This window comes from Diuraphis noxia, unplaced genomic scaffold (assembly GCF_037042655.1).
Source record: "Diuraphis noxia isolate RWA-SAM2 unplaced genomic scaffold, SU_Dnox_SAM2 contig0005, whole genome shotgun sequence".
Taxonomy (NCBI): domain Eukaryota; kingdom Metazoa; phylum Arthropoda; class Insecta; order Hemiptera; family Aphididae; genus Diuraphis; species Diuraphis noxia.
The window spans coordinates 48,468,533-48,483,883 of record NW_028301715.1 but is presented as its reverse complement, the minus strand read 5'-3'; the positions used below and the strand labels follow the sequence as shown (position 1 = coordinate 48,483,883).

The 15,351-nt window shown below is 31.9% G+C and overlaps 2 protein-coding genes across 6 annotated transcripts; both read left to right on the top strand.

The window, feature by feature from the left end:
- The first annotated feature begins 1,252 nt into the window (after positions 1-1,252).
- Positions 1,253-6,015, top strand: LOC107173395 (RNA-binding protein squid-like). 3 transcript variants are annotated; one of them, XM_015523918.2, is made up of 9 exons: positions 1,254-1,613; positions 2,018-2,058; positions 2,126-2,253; positions 3,086-3,364; positions 3,424-3,535; positions 3,628-3,681; positions 4,115-4,204; positions 4,260-4,325; positions 5,344-6,015. In XM_015523918.2, exons 1-9 carry the CDS (start codon positions 1,465-1,467, stop codon positions 5,379-5,381), a joined length of 957 nt encoding a protein of 318 aa, XP_015379404.1. In that variant the 5' UTR covers positions 1,254-1,464; the 3' UTR covers positions 5,382-6,015. The 3 variants fall into 3 exon arrangements, with proteins under 3 accessions (XP_015379406.1, XP_015379404.1, XP_015379405.1); XM_015523919.2 differs by lacking the exon at positions 3,628-3,681; XM_015523920.2 differs by lacking the exons at positions 3,628-3,681; positions 5,344-6,015 and having other exon boundaries at positions 1,253-1,613; positions 4,260-4,422.
- A 139-nt stretch (positions 6,016-6,154) lies between these two features.
- Positions 6,155-15,118, top strand: LOC149055445 (uncharacterized). Of its 3 annotated transcripts, XM_089229805.1 has the most exons (5): positions 6,155-8,096; positions 8,172-8,236; positions 9,424-9,654; positions 10,181-10,439; positions 10,494-15,118. In XM_089229805.1, the coding sequence occupies exon 5, from the start codon at positions 13,733-13,735 to the stop codon at positions 15,116-15,118; it is 1,386 nt and encodes a 461-aa protein (XP_089085931.1). In that variant the 5' UTR covers positions 6,155-8,096; positions 8,172-8,236; positions 9,424-9,654; positions 10,181-10,439; positions 10,494-13,732. The 3 variants fall into 3 exon arrangements, with proteins under 3 accessions (XP_089085931.1, XP_089085929.1, XP_089085930.1); XM_089229803.1 differs by having other exon boundaries at positions 10,181-15,118; XM_089229804.1 differs by having other exon boundaries at positions 10,163-15,118.
- Positions 15,119-15,351: the final 233 nt, after the last annotated feature.

Genomic DNA, 15,351 nt, shown 5'->3' with positions numbered 1-15,351 from the left:
TTAGAATTTATGTTAACCATTCAAGAAAAATGGTGCAATCAGAATTTGTCGGTCGGACTTAATTTTGAAGTTATGGCCTTTGGTAATCACTAATCAGCAATTTTGCGTTTTTTTACTCGTTGGCAATTCACTATAATTTACCATGCTCTTCATACGTTTTATTATTCAATTTTGGTAGTAGGGTATTCTTATCTTTTCAAAACGATAGATTTTTAAATTTGTAAATGGAGCATAGACAAGAATAAGTAGTTGATTTCTTCGCCTACCGGATCCGGTCACCAGACTCGATGGCCAGTTGTAGCAACATAAGTATACATTGTCTGCAGTCAACAAACTCGATTTGTATATTTGATATTTTATTATTATGGAAATTAGATTATAATTCACCATTAAAGTGTAATTACAGCAAGTGTTAAAATTAACTTGATGCGCCGTGACCAACGTGGGTAAGCGACAACAATAATAAAATAAGTAAAGTATATAATTAGTAATGACGTTATATCACCACAACTTCAAAATTAAATTTTGACCGAACCATCATTCTTAGCTCATTAATATACGTAACTAAGTTTCAAAAGAAAATATACCGAAAGACTAGTTTAACGTGGCGTTGTGCTCATGCGTAAAACACAGTTTATCAGAGCTTCCAAAGGCTATAGGTAACTTTGAAATTAAGTCCGACCGACAAATTCTGTTTGGACCATTCAATTTAAATAGTATATAAGTAAGTTCCAAAAAATAATAATTTGCATGGGGTGATAAAGTGCATATTAGCTAGAGCCATGTAGTATCTAGGAACGTTATGTTTCTACTGTTTCTAGGGGCATCACTAATTTTTTTTTTGCCCTTTAGGTTTGTATTGAACATGTTTCAACCGAATATGCCAGCATATTGGTTAACTAGAGCTCGCTTATCAAACTAATGATGTTCTAGATAATAAAGTTACTTAGTTACCATTCCCATGTACTGCACGTTATAGGACATAACTATGAATGCACTCCTATTAAAACTATTAGGTTAATACTCAATGATTAATGCCATAGTTTCTGAATTTTTAGATCCCTATATAATTGTCTGTAATAATGGTTTGATTTTGCTCAAAGCAGCTATGAATTGCCGCCAAAAATATTTAGCAAAGAGGTTGCGATTTAGTTAACTGCGGTAAAAACGTGTTGCTGACTAACCGCTATCGTGGTTCGCCGGTGTGCGCCGCTACTGCTGCGGATATTCCAGCGGCCATTTTTTTTGTTTACGAGACGCTATCTCGACCCATGGGCTATGTCTGTAGCGTCTTCTCAGTTCTCATCCTTCAACTCTGTTCTCGTTCCTATTTTTAGACGCGTACATTTTTACTTAAATAATTATTTTGTATTGTTACATAGTGTAGTTTCAATATTTAGTAAATAATCAAGCGTGTTAGTATTAATATTTTTTTTGTAAGCGGACGTATCGCCCTCATCAGGAATGGCCGACAACCAACAACAAAACGGCTCTCAACAGTTTGAAAACGCCGCTGACACGCAGCAGCAACAACAGCACCTAAATGGCACCGCCGATAATTCCACAACAAACAATGATTCCGGACAATTTGAATGCGTCCGGGACGACGACAGGTAAGACGAATCGGCCACTAAAATTAAAAGAAAACGTCCAGCGTGTGCTAGCCGCCGTCAGGCGCCAACGCGGAAACATCGGGTACGGTGTTCTCTAGATACGATTTTCTGGGCTATCTAGCAATTTCTCAAGTCTCATCGTTTTTTCATGGCCGTTTGTTCTGAAATACTTGAAATTGTTTTGCCTCTGTTCTTACCCGAACATTTTGTTATTACCAATGAGGTTAGGATTCGAAGTCCGCTTCTGAGCCCAAAACAGTTTCGTGCCAACCGTTGGTTTTTATTACATTACGAAATAACTTGAACCATATTATGCATCTTCGTTGCCCCGAAGTTGTTTCGTATCGAGTTCGTTCTTTAATTTGCCTTGCATTTCAAAAGTTAATCCTATTCTTGTGTTGCAGAAAAATATTCGTCGGTGGGCTCAAAGGAGAAACTACTGAAAGTAAGTTAATGTCAAACACTTGTTGGTAGTTCCTAAAAATCATAATCGATTACTTTTAATGTTTTAGAAGATTTAAGTGAACACTTTGGTCAGTTTGGTGAAATTGAAAATATTAATGTTAAAGTAGATGCTGCCACTGGTCGAGCGAGAGGTTTTGCTTTCATTGTATACAAGACAATGGAAGGCCTAGAAAATGTAAGTACACCATTTCATTTTATTAATTTATTGATTCTTATATCTGAACAACCATTTTTACAAATATTTGTAAAGCACTTGGGTGATAATTTAGATGATGTCATTTATTAAGGGGCATTGTAGGCAATTTTGTGTGCGTATGTTTTTGTGTGAAAAATCATTTTATAGTAAATTTTCAAAAAGTATTCACTTGTGTAAGTTGTCATAATTTTCACTTATTGTTTTGTGGGTGACCAAAATACACTCAAAATTCACTCACTTTTCATACTTCATACATAATGTATAGCTGTAATAATACTTATTAGTGCAGTATGATGGTAATTAAAATAAGGTTTTTATTCAAAAATATGTAGTGTAATAATCCATAGAAATTAACAATACAAAAGAGTTATTTATTGTAATTCAGGAAATAATTGTAATTTTATATATTGATAATTTTTATTAATTATTGAATATTATTTACAATTTTCTTAAATAAGAGGTTTTTATGCAGATTTTATAATAGTCTTAAGTTAACAATTGTCTGTTATTGTATGGCTTTTCAAATAATCATTGAAATTATACTAAAAAAGTTTACTTTACTATGAAAAAGTATGAATATATTTAAAATTTACTTTATGTACCATATGAGTTTTAGTATTTATTTTTACCACTATTTTATTTCAAGTTAAAACCTCCAAAAGGTAATTTAATAGTTATGTAAGTAATATTATAGTTTAGGTTTCTGATAACATAATTATGATAGTGAATAATATTTTCTTTTTATTCTATTAATTTGGATATTCTTATTATGTAAATGTATTTTTATTGAAAATTATTTTATTTTAAAAAGGCCTTGGCATGTACTAATCATGTAATCAATGACAAGAAAATTGACCCTAAAAAAGCTAAAGCACGACATGTCAAATTATTTGTTGGAGGATTGTCTCCTGATTTAACTGATGATGACATTAAAGATTATTTCAAACGTTATGCACCTCTGGTGAATGCTGAGATGCCATATGATAAAGTTAAAAACCAACGAAAAGGTTTTTGCTTTGTTACATTTGATTGCATGCAGGCTGTAACTGAAATATTAAAAACGCCGAAACATGTGATCAATGGAAAACAAGTAAATAATTAATATTTATAATTACTCAAATTATTTTATTCCTAATAATTATTTATTAGGTTGATGTTAAAAAAGCAGCATTAAAAGTAGAGCCTTATGGATTGATGCCTGGTGCTTCAGGACCTATGAGGGGAATGAGAGGGAATGTTAGGGGTCGAGGAGGTAGAGGAGGTAATTATACAAAATTAATTATAAATTAATACTCTTGATATTTTTTATTTAATAATAATAAATTGTTTTATTACATTTAATATTTTTAACAGGTTTTCTACCTCAGTCTGGATACGCCCCCGGTGCTCCTGGTTACGGCTATGGAGGTAAATGTATTTTCTGTCAACAGTATACAGTAGAAATCAGTTATAACGACACTATTTAATGAGTCGCAACTGATCAAATGTTCCTATAAATTTTCCTTACATTTTTTATAATGTCAATATGTGCAATAACTTGTACAACTAACCTTTGAAAAAGCAAGAAATTACTAGAATGATGTTATCGGGGGCGTTCCACTAGGTCAGAGCATGCATAAAGTAATTTACTTAAAAAAAAAATATGAAACAATTAAATAATTAAAATTATACTCATACATCCATAAGTATTTAACAAGTACTACATGCTTTTATGACCCACCGGTTATAACGACTTTTTATTTAGTCCATCGAGAAAGTCATTATAGCCACTTTCTACTGTAAATACAAATTATAGATACCAGCCATAAATATATCAATTTATTTTATGTTCATATTTTAGGATATGATTATTATAATCAATACACAGGATATAGTCCTGACTACAGTTATAGTTATGGTTATCCAAGTTATGGTGCTGGAGCTGGAGCAGGTTAGTATTATTATTTTTACTATTTTATTACATATTTAATAATTATGTGTTTTAGATTATCAGTACGGAGGCTATGAACCACCCGCACCACGTGGTGTCCATGGAAATCGTGGAGGAAAAGGTAAACCCTAAATATTGTTTGCATTCCAAAATAATTGAACATAGTGTAAAATAAAAGTATTATATTTCCTTTTTGAATTAATAATTTTATTTTGACATTTGGTTTGTTATTTTTATTATTAATTATTAGTAATTCTTATTTTACAATTATCCACTCCCTGTATTTCTTTCACTTAATATATAATTTATTTTATCATTGATTTAATAAGAGTTATTTATTGAATAATTTAGCTATTATATTATTATGTTTATAAATACATATTAATGTTTACGGGGAGTGGGGAATTATTTGGGATCAAATTAAAATGGATATTATAAAATAAAAATTAGCCACTTTTGTTCAACATAATATGTTAAACATAGTAAATTACATTTTGACTAAAACAATAATATCAAATGTTATTGTACAATTATAAAATACCTTTGCTTTGACATTAACTACGACAAACTTAACGTTAAAATTGGATTGTAATTTCCTATGTTTATGTATATTTATGTTTAACAAAAAATAAACAGTTTCCTGGTAACACAGTTGCTTTTAAATTTGTGCTGAATATTAAGATGCAAATTTATGTAGAGACTGATAATTGATTTAATTTAGGCATTTCAACACACTTTAATCTATTCATGATAACATTCAAATAAGTTATTTGGTATAAAAATTATTATTTACTCTCGTGGTATCAATTTAAGGTCTAATAACTGAGATAAATATAAAAACTCATAAATTTCTTGTAATGTATTAGAAATACTGTGTTAATTAAATAATAAATTATAATTTGTATCAATAAAAGCTTAATGTCATACTAATTAGGTTAAATTTTGGAAAGAGTTATATTCAAAGTGTTTCTGATTTTATCTCTTATACTCATCTATAAATTATAGAATTATGAATGAGAAGATATCATATTTAAGTTGATTTTTTACAAATATTGTAGTATTGAATGTTGGAAGATTTTCATGTGTTTGAGATATTGTTTGTATTTGATAATAAGAATATGGTTGTTGGATTTCACTAGATTTTCCTCAAAGGAAACCTGTCAAGACAACAGCTTAAACACCTATCGCTGAGCCATTTACACAGTCATCGTATGCCATACTGTTTTGCGTGAGCAGTATTGTTGATTTCGTTTTGCTTATGTACAATAATATATAAATAAAAAGTTAAATAAAAAAAAAAAAATTATAAAAATTGGATCCTTTGGCTAAAGTGTATAAATACTTGGGCTTAATGTCTATCAGGGTCTAACATATAATGATGTGTATGTATTGTATGTACATAATAGAATGCCTACAACTTGATGTATATCTCAATTTTTTTTTTTTGTGTAATTTTTTTTATTTATTTATATTTTGTACTTTTTTTTAATACAAAATAAGTCCATAGACATATATTTTCAATAGGGTGTGCACATGTTTTTTCCTTCCTTAAACTTTTTGTGGACAGTTCACATTTATTACTGTGCATTTGAAGAAGGTTGAATTAACATTAGATTATAATAATGTTTAAATTTTTGGCAGGATTATTACACTACTAATATATTTTAAAAACAAAAGTAATAATTAAAAACATATAAACAAATAAATACAATTGTGTAATTTTTAAATTTAATTATATCATGGATTTAACTTACAAAAGTTTAGCGATCATTAGACTTTACAATAAATAAACCTTATACGCTAAAATATAATTATGTATTTATTGTTTTAACTCTCAGTCCTATTTCCATATTTTCTTTTTTCAATTTAAATATTTCCTGTTGTGCATTAGTTCATTACTAAATCCAATTTTTGAATAGGTTTTTATTATTATTTTGTCAAATTAATTTTATTAATAAGAAAAATCATAATATTATATCAATTAGATATTGTTGTTCCTAATGGGGACAACTTAGTTGTTTTAACTGTTAAAAACTGTATCTTAATTTTTCAGATTTGTTTAATCTCATAACATTGTGTAATTATTGGTAATATTAACAGTCAAAAATTTATACATAGTTGTACATGTACAAATTTTATGTAAAGTTGATGTTTTCTATGTCACGGAGTAAAGTTTAAGTACTTAGTTAAATAATTTTACGCTGGAAAGAACATGATAATATCAGTGGTGTATTTAGAAATAATTTTTGGTTCGGGCTATAAAAGATACCAACTATCAAGTGATCTAGCATCAATACAAAATGATCAGTCAGTCTTCGATAGGTTGTATGGTAATGTGGGGTAAGAATTGCTATCAATGTAAAATTAAATATACTAATAAACAATTATTATTGCCATTCAGGGTGTCTGGGGGAAATATTCACAATATTGAAAATTTCTCAAAATCTGTGATAATTCACTATGAGTACTCTTGTCATTTTCAATGAGTTATGAAATATTATAAGTGCCTATAATTAAATATGTTGTTATCTAAGTAATGACTAATTTCGGGGTGGGTTGCAGCCTCCCCCCTTATATACGCCACTGTATTATTTCCATGGTAGTCAAGAGGATTTGTTATTTTAATTTACCCAATGCTAAATATACGTTTGGTTATTATAGTGAATTTAAACCTCAAAATCTGTGAATACCCATAGGCTGAAGCCCCCCCCCCCAAATTGCCCTGATAAGTATTACTTAAAAAAAAAATGTATCAAACTTCAACTGTCGTCAGCTATAGTAAACAAGAGGAAAATTAATAAACGTCTTACCAGAATAAATTCATTTTTAAAAAAAACATTGATTTGCATACCAATTTTCCTAAGAAAATTAGTAATTTCTTGGTAAAAGTATGAACTACTTATATGAATGACCTGTATTGAATTTTCAAGCCTTAGCTATACAAATTTTATATTTTATAAATTTTAATCTACAAATTAATTTTTCTAGTTTTGTCAAAAATTGAACTATAAATGCTTATAAAAACTAATCGTGCCTATATGTGTCGTTAATATTTTTAGATAACTAGGTATGATAAAACCTTGTATTACATTTTAAAGCTTTTTGACCGAACGAATAATTTTTTATTGACATTTTTAGAAAAAAAACCTAAATAATTTAAATAGTTACTAAATAATTTTTATTTTTGTTTTCCCGATTGTTATAAAAATTACTGAGAATTTTCAATTTTGACCTCTCAAATTTCAAACTAAATCCAATTTGCTTCCAAAAACCCCTATCGACGTTTATGATTAGAGCATTTTTTCTACTAAAAAAGTTGAGAAGTTGAAGTTGTACAAATATTTTCAAATACCTCACCTAAACGTCTACAATTATTAGAATGGACAAAATAAAAATAAAACAGTAATTAATTTTCAAGCTCACCCCCCCCCCCCCCATTGAAAAATCCTGCGTACGCCACTGTATAAGATCAAGAATGTAAAGAGGAGAACACTTAATATGATTTGTTAAAACATTATCAAGAAAATTACAAGTTATGAAAACCAGTAAAAATTAATAGTATTTTTTAAAAAACTCCAACTCGTGGAGTATTATTATAATTATTATTGCAGATAGTAAATTACGAAAAAAGAAAAAACTTATACGAACTTCAAGATAGTACCTACATTATGCTTGAACAGTATCTACTATATAGTACTATTTGTAATTTGTTATTGAATAATCTATTCAAGCATTTAATGATCGTCATTTTTTTAGTCAAGTGAAAATTGAACTTTAATATCATAATGCACTGCTTTTAATGAATGATTAAGTATTTACTTCGGTTTTTGACGCAAACAGATCGTGGACGTTCATACTTGGTGCTACTGCAGTATTTACGGACAAACCAAATGTGATTATTTAAATAACTTTTCTCGCTTAATTCTTCTTCTATGATAAACTTTTCAAGTTAATTTCTTGTACGCAGGCGTGCCATTATTTTACGGCTGGTGTACAAATGATCTACTGACTTGGTGGAACGACAAACTGCAGGTGTTGCCTACTCGCTGAGACAGAATGAAAGAAACATTCACCTAAAATTTATTTTTCATAATTTTTGAGTTAAATCACCCGCCACTATATAATATTGAAAAATAATATTTTTGAGTTAAAATTTTGGTTTTATATTTATTTATTTTACGTGACTACAAATAAAAATTGTAGGTTTTTTTTTAATAAATAAACTTATTTTGGAACAGTACTTAGGCAAATTTAATATTTTTAGTATTTTTTTTTTTAATTGATAGTTTTTCTCTGACACTAAATAGTTAACTCAAAAACAAAATGTTTTTTTTGCTAACGAATTTTGTCTATATTCCGTGTGTCAAGAGAGATAAAACAAATAGACTGCCGTAATTCAACCTTAAATAAGTTTCTAGAATAATGAAATTATTCTTGCTAAAGTACTAACAAAAAAAAGTATAAACAATAATTATAAATATTTGTTTATTATGTACTTTAGCCTACCTATGCTGATAAAGAAACATTTTCGTTTTAATTGACTAGAGCGAGTAGGGTAGTCAAGTAATTAATTCCGTAATATTTTAAATATTTTCCGGTAAAAGTCTAATCATATCTTCTGATTTATTATAATGATGTAATTGTATGTTAAAGTGTAAAGTATAGGTACGGTATTCCCCTGTGCCGCGTATTAACACTATGCTGCTCTTATTCCTTTTGGCCATCATAAACATTTTTTTAATGCTAATCAGTTGTAACTACTTTTATGTTTAAATTGAAATTCATACTTTATTGAAAACTATAATACTGTTGCAAGAAAAAAGTAGGAATTTATGGAAACAGTGCATTGTTGTAAAAAATTATTTTTCTAAATTGGTGTTTATTCCAATGTTTGATTCAAAAGGACATATTCCTAGAAAAAAATTTTGATATAATAATTGAGTTATTGTTCTTTTTCACCTATTTTTTAATATGTCACAAATTATCTAAATCATTTAAAAATTAAAGAACCAAAAAAAGAGCTGCCCTAAAAAATGGAAAAGGTTGAATTGAAACCTTACGTTTTTTCAAAAATAGATAACAATGTTAAGAAATTTAAACACCTGTCATTTATATATTTTTATTTGACTTTCATAAACTTAATCAGGCTGGGTCATTTAAAACATTTAGTATTGGACTTTCAAGTTATTATACTACTTCATTATTTTTGAAATTTTCAGGTACTAATTGAACTAACATTGAACTTCGACCAAAAATCATAAATATTTACGAAAATTCATTACCTAGTACCTACATCAATACGTTAAGTGTATTCTTTTAAAATTTGTAATTATTGTTTAAAAATTATCAATTATAATTTTTTGACAATTTGAACAACATTAATTCAATCGTGGAAATTGTATGTCAGATTTTTTTTACTAAGACCGAAATATCACATCCAATATCCAACGGTAAGTAATATCGATGTTAATACTCATAGTATACATTTTTGCAATTGCTATTATATATATATATATATCATAACAAATAACAATGTCAAATGTTAGGTACTAGGTAGTAATGTAGAATAGTGTAGGTAGCTGAAAGATATTTTAGTATTTTAACTTTTAAGCGCAGTTTTACTTAAAGAGAATTATTTTCAGATCTAGCTAGGATCTCACATTTTCATATTTTTGAAAAACTACATTATGCAATCAAAATTTGTAAACGATTCATAACACATCCAATCAATTTTTTTAAATTTTACTCGTGATTGATTCCTGAATCCTGATACTTAAGTATTGACTATTGTTTTCTACCGAACAGTTTTTATTAAAAATCAAATTTAATTGGTTATAATTTTGAATAATAACATGATTTAATAAACACCTATGTCCTATTGTCCTATATATATTTATATAAACTGATTGATGTCAATACATTTTAATCGGCTGGTGTACATCACTGTAAAATTTATAGATTTCGGATGGATTACAGATGTAGACTGCCGTGTTTGTCGATCAGTGGTCGGAAATGGGCTGGTTTTCTATGTGGTCATGTTATTAGTTGTATATTTACAAGGCAAAAGCAATCAGCCACGTATATGTTCATCGTGAACGTGACCTGATTATGATTCCGCTTTGCAAGGCGTCTCTGTTCGGTTGTTCATCATCACGACACTGTTTTAGTAGATAATAAGTATCTCTTGATTGCTTCGGAACTACCTACCTACTTGTGCCAAACCTTCGCCGAATTGGTAAGTTATTGCATTGTAATGAGGAGAGATTTGAATTTAAATTTAAATTTGCAGGATGACATAAATGATCTTGTTAACAATTATTGCTTGCTAATAATAGCAATAATCATTGAATTGATAAAAACTTTTTGTTTTTGATCAAATAAAACTTCGGAAGCTATGGCCATTATAGTTACAATTTAAGTATGGTAGATATTTACAGTTTTAAATGTTTTAATAAATATTTTTTTAGAGAAGGTAAAAAATTAAGGATAAAAATAGAGGTTGCATAAATATTTTCATAAATTTCTAATTATTAAATAATATGAAGACTTGGCGAACGGTGTGTTCCTTACACCGGTATTGTGAATTTTGACAGTTATCGTTTGAATAAATAAATAAAAATTCATTAAAAATCGTACAACTACGCTATCGGCTTGAAATATTTAATGTTGTAACGATCGAAATTATATTTGTCATTTATTAATTATTATGAACCATGATGCGATAATGCTCTCCGTCCCACGGTCCCCTCTTGCCTCCGCTCATAGGTAACACCAAACAACACACACACACTGTCACGTATACCTACCTAGTACCCGTGGTTCGGATGACTGGCCGACACTGTATCGTATTATTAACACCTCATTAACGGCATAGGTAATAATAATGTAAAAATGTAAAGTTCACCGGCCAAACATATTTGATGATTATTACGCAACATTATTATGCAACGCTGTCCGGTGAACAACCCGCCCGGTCACGGCCATTTCGTATTAGTATATTTTCCTCGCTTCTACGGACCACAGCATGTCGGAGTAAAGAAGAAGAAAGTCGCCGAGTGCGTCTTCGGGACGACGCTCAACGGCCCTGAACAATGATGGTAGTATAATTTTATTAATGTTGTGAATACAACACACACACACCCACACCTTGGCCGGTGAATTTGTATTAATAAAAATTAAATAGGTTTTGACACCTTTGGTGCTCTTTGAAATTATATATTATAATATTCTGATGATCCGTATACGTATACTATGTTTTATGTGGATATGTTATTATTGATTTATTTATACGCTGGTGACCGATATCCGGAGCCATGCTTGAAATTGACATACAGTCAAATTCCATATTTTATTCTATTATGTATTTATATTTTATATTGATCTATTGTATCTGATCGGTGACCTTCAGTGGCGGCCAAGTTTTTATGCCGTATGGCTTTTCTTGGTCATAAATTAAAATTTTATTCCTAATATACTTTAAATAATCACTCCCCATATCTATGTTTTTTTTTTTTAACTTTTTCCCCTTTTCCGAGTCACTTATTCATTTTATATGTAAAAAAAAATCCCATATGCTCCGGTTTCCGAATCTCGGCTGTGGGTTGGCGACCTATGCTAGCCTCGTCAATGTGCACTCCACGCCGAATCTGGGCATGGCCCCGTGCGAGATGTTACAGATGGCGACCTTGCCAGGATTATTTCAAGTGTATATACCATGCACTGATGACCTGTCGGTCTAATATAGTATCTATTAGATATATAGTATCCCACCATGCATCGTGGTAGTGTAACAATACCGGCCATGGGAGGTGTATAAACGTATATATGCGTATGCCTAAGTGTTGCGTAGAACCAGTACTGTCTGCGTTAATTTCAGAAATGCTCCGGTGATTAAAACAGTGTCGGGCTATCCGGCTCTCCACCATGCTGGGATCGGAGGATGATAGTGTGTGTGTATTCCCGTCGTTCCGGATGTTGCCGACCCAGCTCTCGGAGGTTCCATCGACATCCCATCGACATCGCGAGGAGGTGTTCGTCGTCATTGCAGTGCAGATTTGAGCGGCAGAGCATTAGGGCTTAATTTTAAGTATATTATTTGTACGCGTCTTTGTGTGCACCTGTATATTATATGTCTCATCCTATCTATTTTGGTTCTATTGTGTAACCGCTCGTAATTGCTTCTTATCGGTCTACCGCTGTTGAACGACAGTGTTAATATTTATAATTGGGTGCGTGTCGTTCCAGTACGGCTGTGCGATCGTTCCCCGATATCTATCTTTAATTACTACAACGTTTTGCATAATCATTAATATTATCGTATCTCCTCGTCCTAATTTATGACGTTTTAATAGTTTATTTTATTTGAACATAATATCGTATATATAAAATATATTTATTAATGATTTGGCGTTATCACCGATCAGCGAGTATGTCGACTTTCTCGTTTGATATCGGTATTGTGATAAAGACTTCTCCGTCCGCCGTATTTATTTCCGCGTTTGCGTATTATTTATTTCATAACAATGATAAATCAGTGTCATCGATATTTACATACTATGTATACTGCATAAAAAAAAAAAAAAAAAAAAAACCGTTATATTATATTATCTATGTAACCGTGATAGGTACGGTTTGATCTCTAATCATATTCTCACGGTTGGTAGACCGAACTTTAAATATTTTATCCCCGTTAGGCCCGTGCACACATTGATGTTTAGTTATAAGTTGTCCACAAATTGTATGTCCCGTGGTGACCGGAGAGCACGTATATCGCTCGCGTTATAGGATGTCGCACGCCTGTGCTTTTCGTTGTACGTTTCGTATACGTGTTGTTAGGTCCTCGTTGCATTACGAGTAGTATATAATTTGAAGAAAGAGTATTGATACTTAATGTGGTGAACAATTATCTATATATATATTTCTCTACTTTCTCTCATGAAATTTTCGTCATGATTTTTGTAACATTCGCCACCATTTCTGCGTAGGTGAATTTTTGTAGACATGCTTTCGCATGTATGTTGTCTTGATTTTACTTTTATTCTTTTTTATTTTTATGCGAGATCTCTGATGACAGTGTATATGTTGTCAATTTATTGTGTTTATAGATAGTTTGTTTAAGTGATTTATGAGATTACCCCGGCCAAGGATGATATTTGAATATATTACCAAATTTGTTAGTGTGCTTTGAGTGTCGTCCCGACGTATCGGCGATGACATCCATCCATAATATTTCATTAGTATATTTTGTTATTGAAAGCGAAGTTTTCTATCGTATTATTCTTATTATATATATTATTATAATATCATATATATTATATTCACTACTCTATTATATCATTTGTTTTTTTCTCTGTCTTGAATTGCGTAATATACGAATCACGTTTGGTTGTGTTCGTGTTGTGTCTAGTCAACAGTAATATATATTTCTTTTTGAAGTAGTCATTTTATTTATCTTGAATTTTGATTCACTCATTACGAATAGACACGTGTTTTCTGTATTGGCTGTGTGATTCTCGTTATTCGTCGTTGATGTACGCGGCTGGCAAGCGAGAGACTCGTCCCCCCGATCGTTTGATTGATAGTCTGTTCCCGCAAGAGAGAACCAAGATGCTGCCCGTTACGAATACTACAACATCAACCACACCATCGACTACGTCAATTTTGAGTACCACCACAAATCCTACTATGTCTGTAGTGACAACTTCTGGCCCTCAGGCAAAAGCCGTATCCGAGCAATCGAAAACAGACCAAAGTGTTCAATCGGTACTTCAGCAAATGATGGCTAAAATGAATGCTAATCATTCCCGAACGGAGACACAGTTTGAAACTCTACATCGAAAGACGGAAGAGGGAATTAATCAATGTATTCAGCGATACCAACTAACGGATACTCGTTTGGCCAAATTAGAGGATGAGAGTGTTGTCATAAAAAATCGGGCTATCCAACAAACCACTGACAAACAGGTTACCGATGGTCGTCTTAATACCTTAGAATATGAAATTATTCAAATGAGGAAGGAGGTAACTCGGTTGTCGGATCAGTACCGAGCATCGACGAACCCGGATCTGTCACAAATTCTGAAGCCCACAATCTTGTCATCTACTACTGTCCCTCTCAATTCGTCTGATAGCAATAACGTGTCTTCGATACCCCCGACGATTCCTGAAACCAGCCTCTTGAATACCTTTGATTCACAAAGATCATCTTTTTTGGGATCTCAAGAGCGGTTTCAGGACGCTGTAACTGAATTCTCCGGACAGATCAAAGTCATACATCCACAGAAGTTTATTGGTCAGGTCGATGCCTACTTCGAAAGCGTATTTGTGTCACCGGCCCAACAACTTATTTCTGTACATCGTCGTTTAGTGGGAGATGCACAAATTTGGTATGAGTCATTAATCCCATCACCCCAATCATACGTTGAGTTTCGCCGATTATTCCTCCAGCATTTTTGGTCTTCGGCAACTCAACGCAAAGCCCGAAATGAGGTGTTTCGACCGTACCAATACACTAGATCCGACGGTCTAGCTACGCATGCCATGAAATGGATTGCTGGGGCCAAATACCTCAATCCACCAATCGAGCAATCTGATCTTGTGTCCACCATTATTCAGCACTATCCCACACCGCTTGGAATGGCCATTCGAGGTCGAGGACCACGCGATACCAATGAACTGCTATCAGTTTTGATGGAGTTTGAAGAGTCTGCATCATTTTGTGATCGACGTCGTGAAGACAACCAAGTTCGACCACCATTCCAACATCAAAACAATGGCAATCAACAACCACGCTATAATGCTCCTCGTCGCGACAATTATCGTTTCCAACCACGGATGCAGGCACCGGAGAACGCCGGGCCCCGCCCCGTAGCACAAGTGGATCTGTCGGGAAATGCCGACGAGACTCGTACGTAAGTATGTCACGTCACGAAGTCTCGCATATCCATGAACATACACCGTCCACCCAGATTATCACAGATGGAGTCTCGCCAAAATATAAACGTCCCGAGTTGTCAATTTCTATTTATAATAAACCATTCAACGCCCTACTTGATTCAGGTGCTTCTATTTCAGCCATATCTGAAGAGATCTTTGCATCTATCAAACGAAGCATCCCGGAGGGACAGCAATTATCGATTTTACCCGTT

Excerpts from the sequence above, each read along its gene's own strand:
- LOC149055445 (XM_089229805.1), top strand. The coding sequence starts at position 13,733 with ATGTACGCGGCTGGCAAGCGAGAGACTCGTCCCCCCGATCGTTTGATT.
- LOC107173395 (XM_015523918.2), top strand. The coding sequence starts at position 1,465 with ATGGCCGACAACCAACAACAAAACGGCTCTCAACAGTTTGAAAACGCC. Across the intron at positions 2,059-2,125 it reads CAAAGGAGAAACTACTGAAA|AAGATTTAAGTGAACACTTT; the intron begins GTAAGTTAATGT and ends TTAATGTTTTAG. Across the intron at positions 2,254-3,085 it reads CAATGGAAGGCCTAGAAAAT|GCCTTGGCATGTACTAATCA; the intron begins GTAAGTACACCA and ends TATTTTAAAAAG.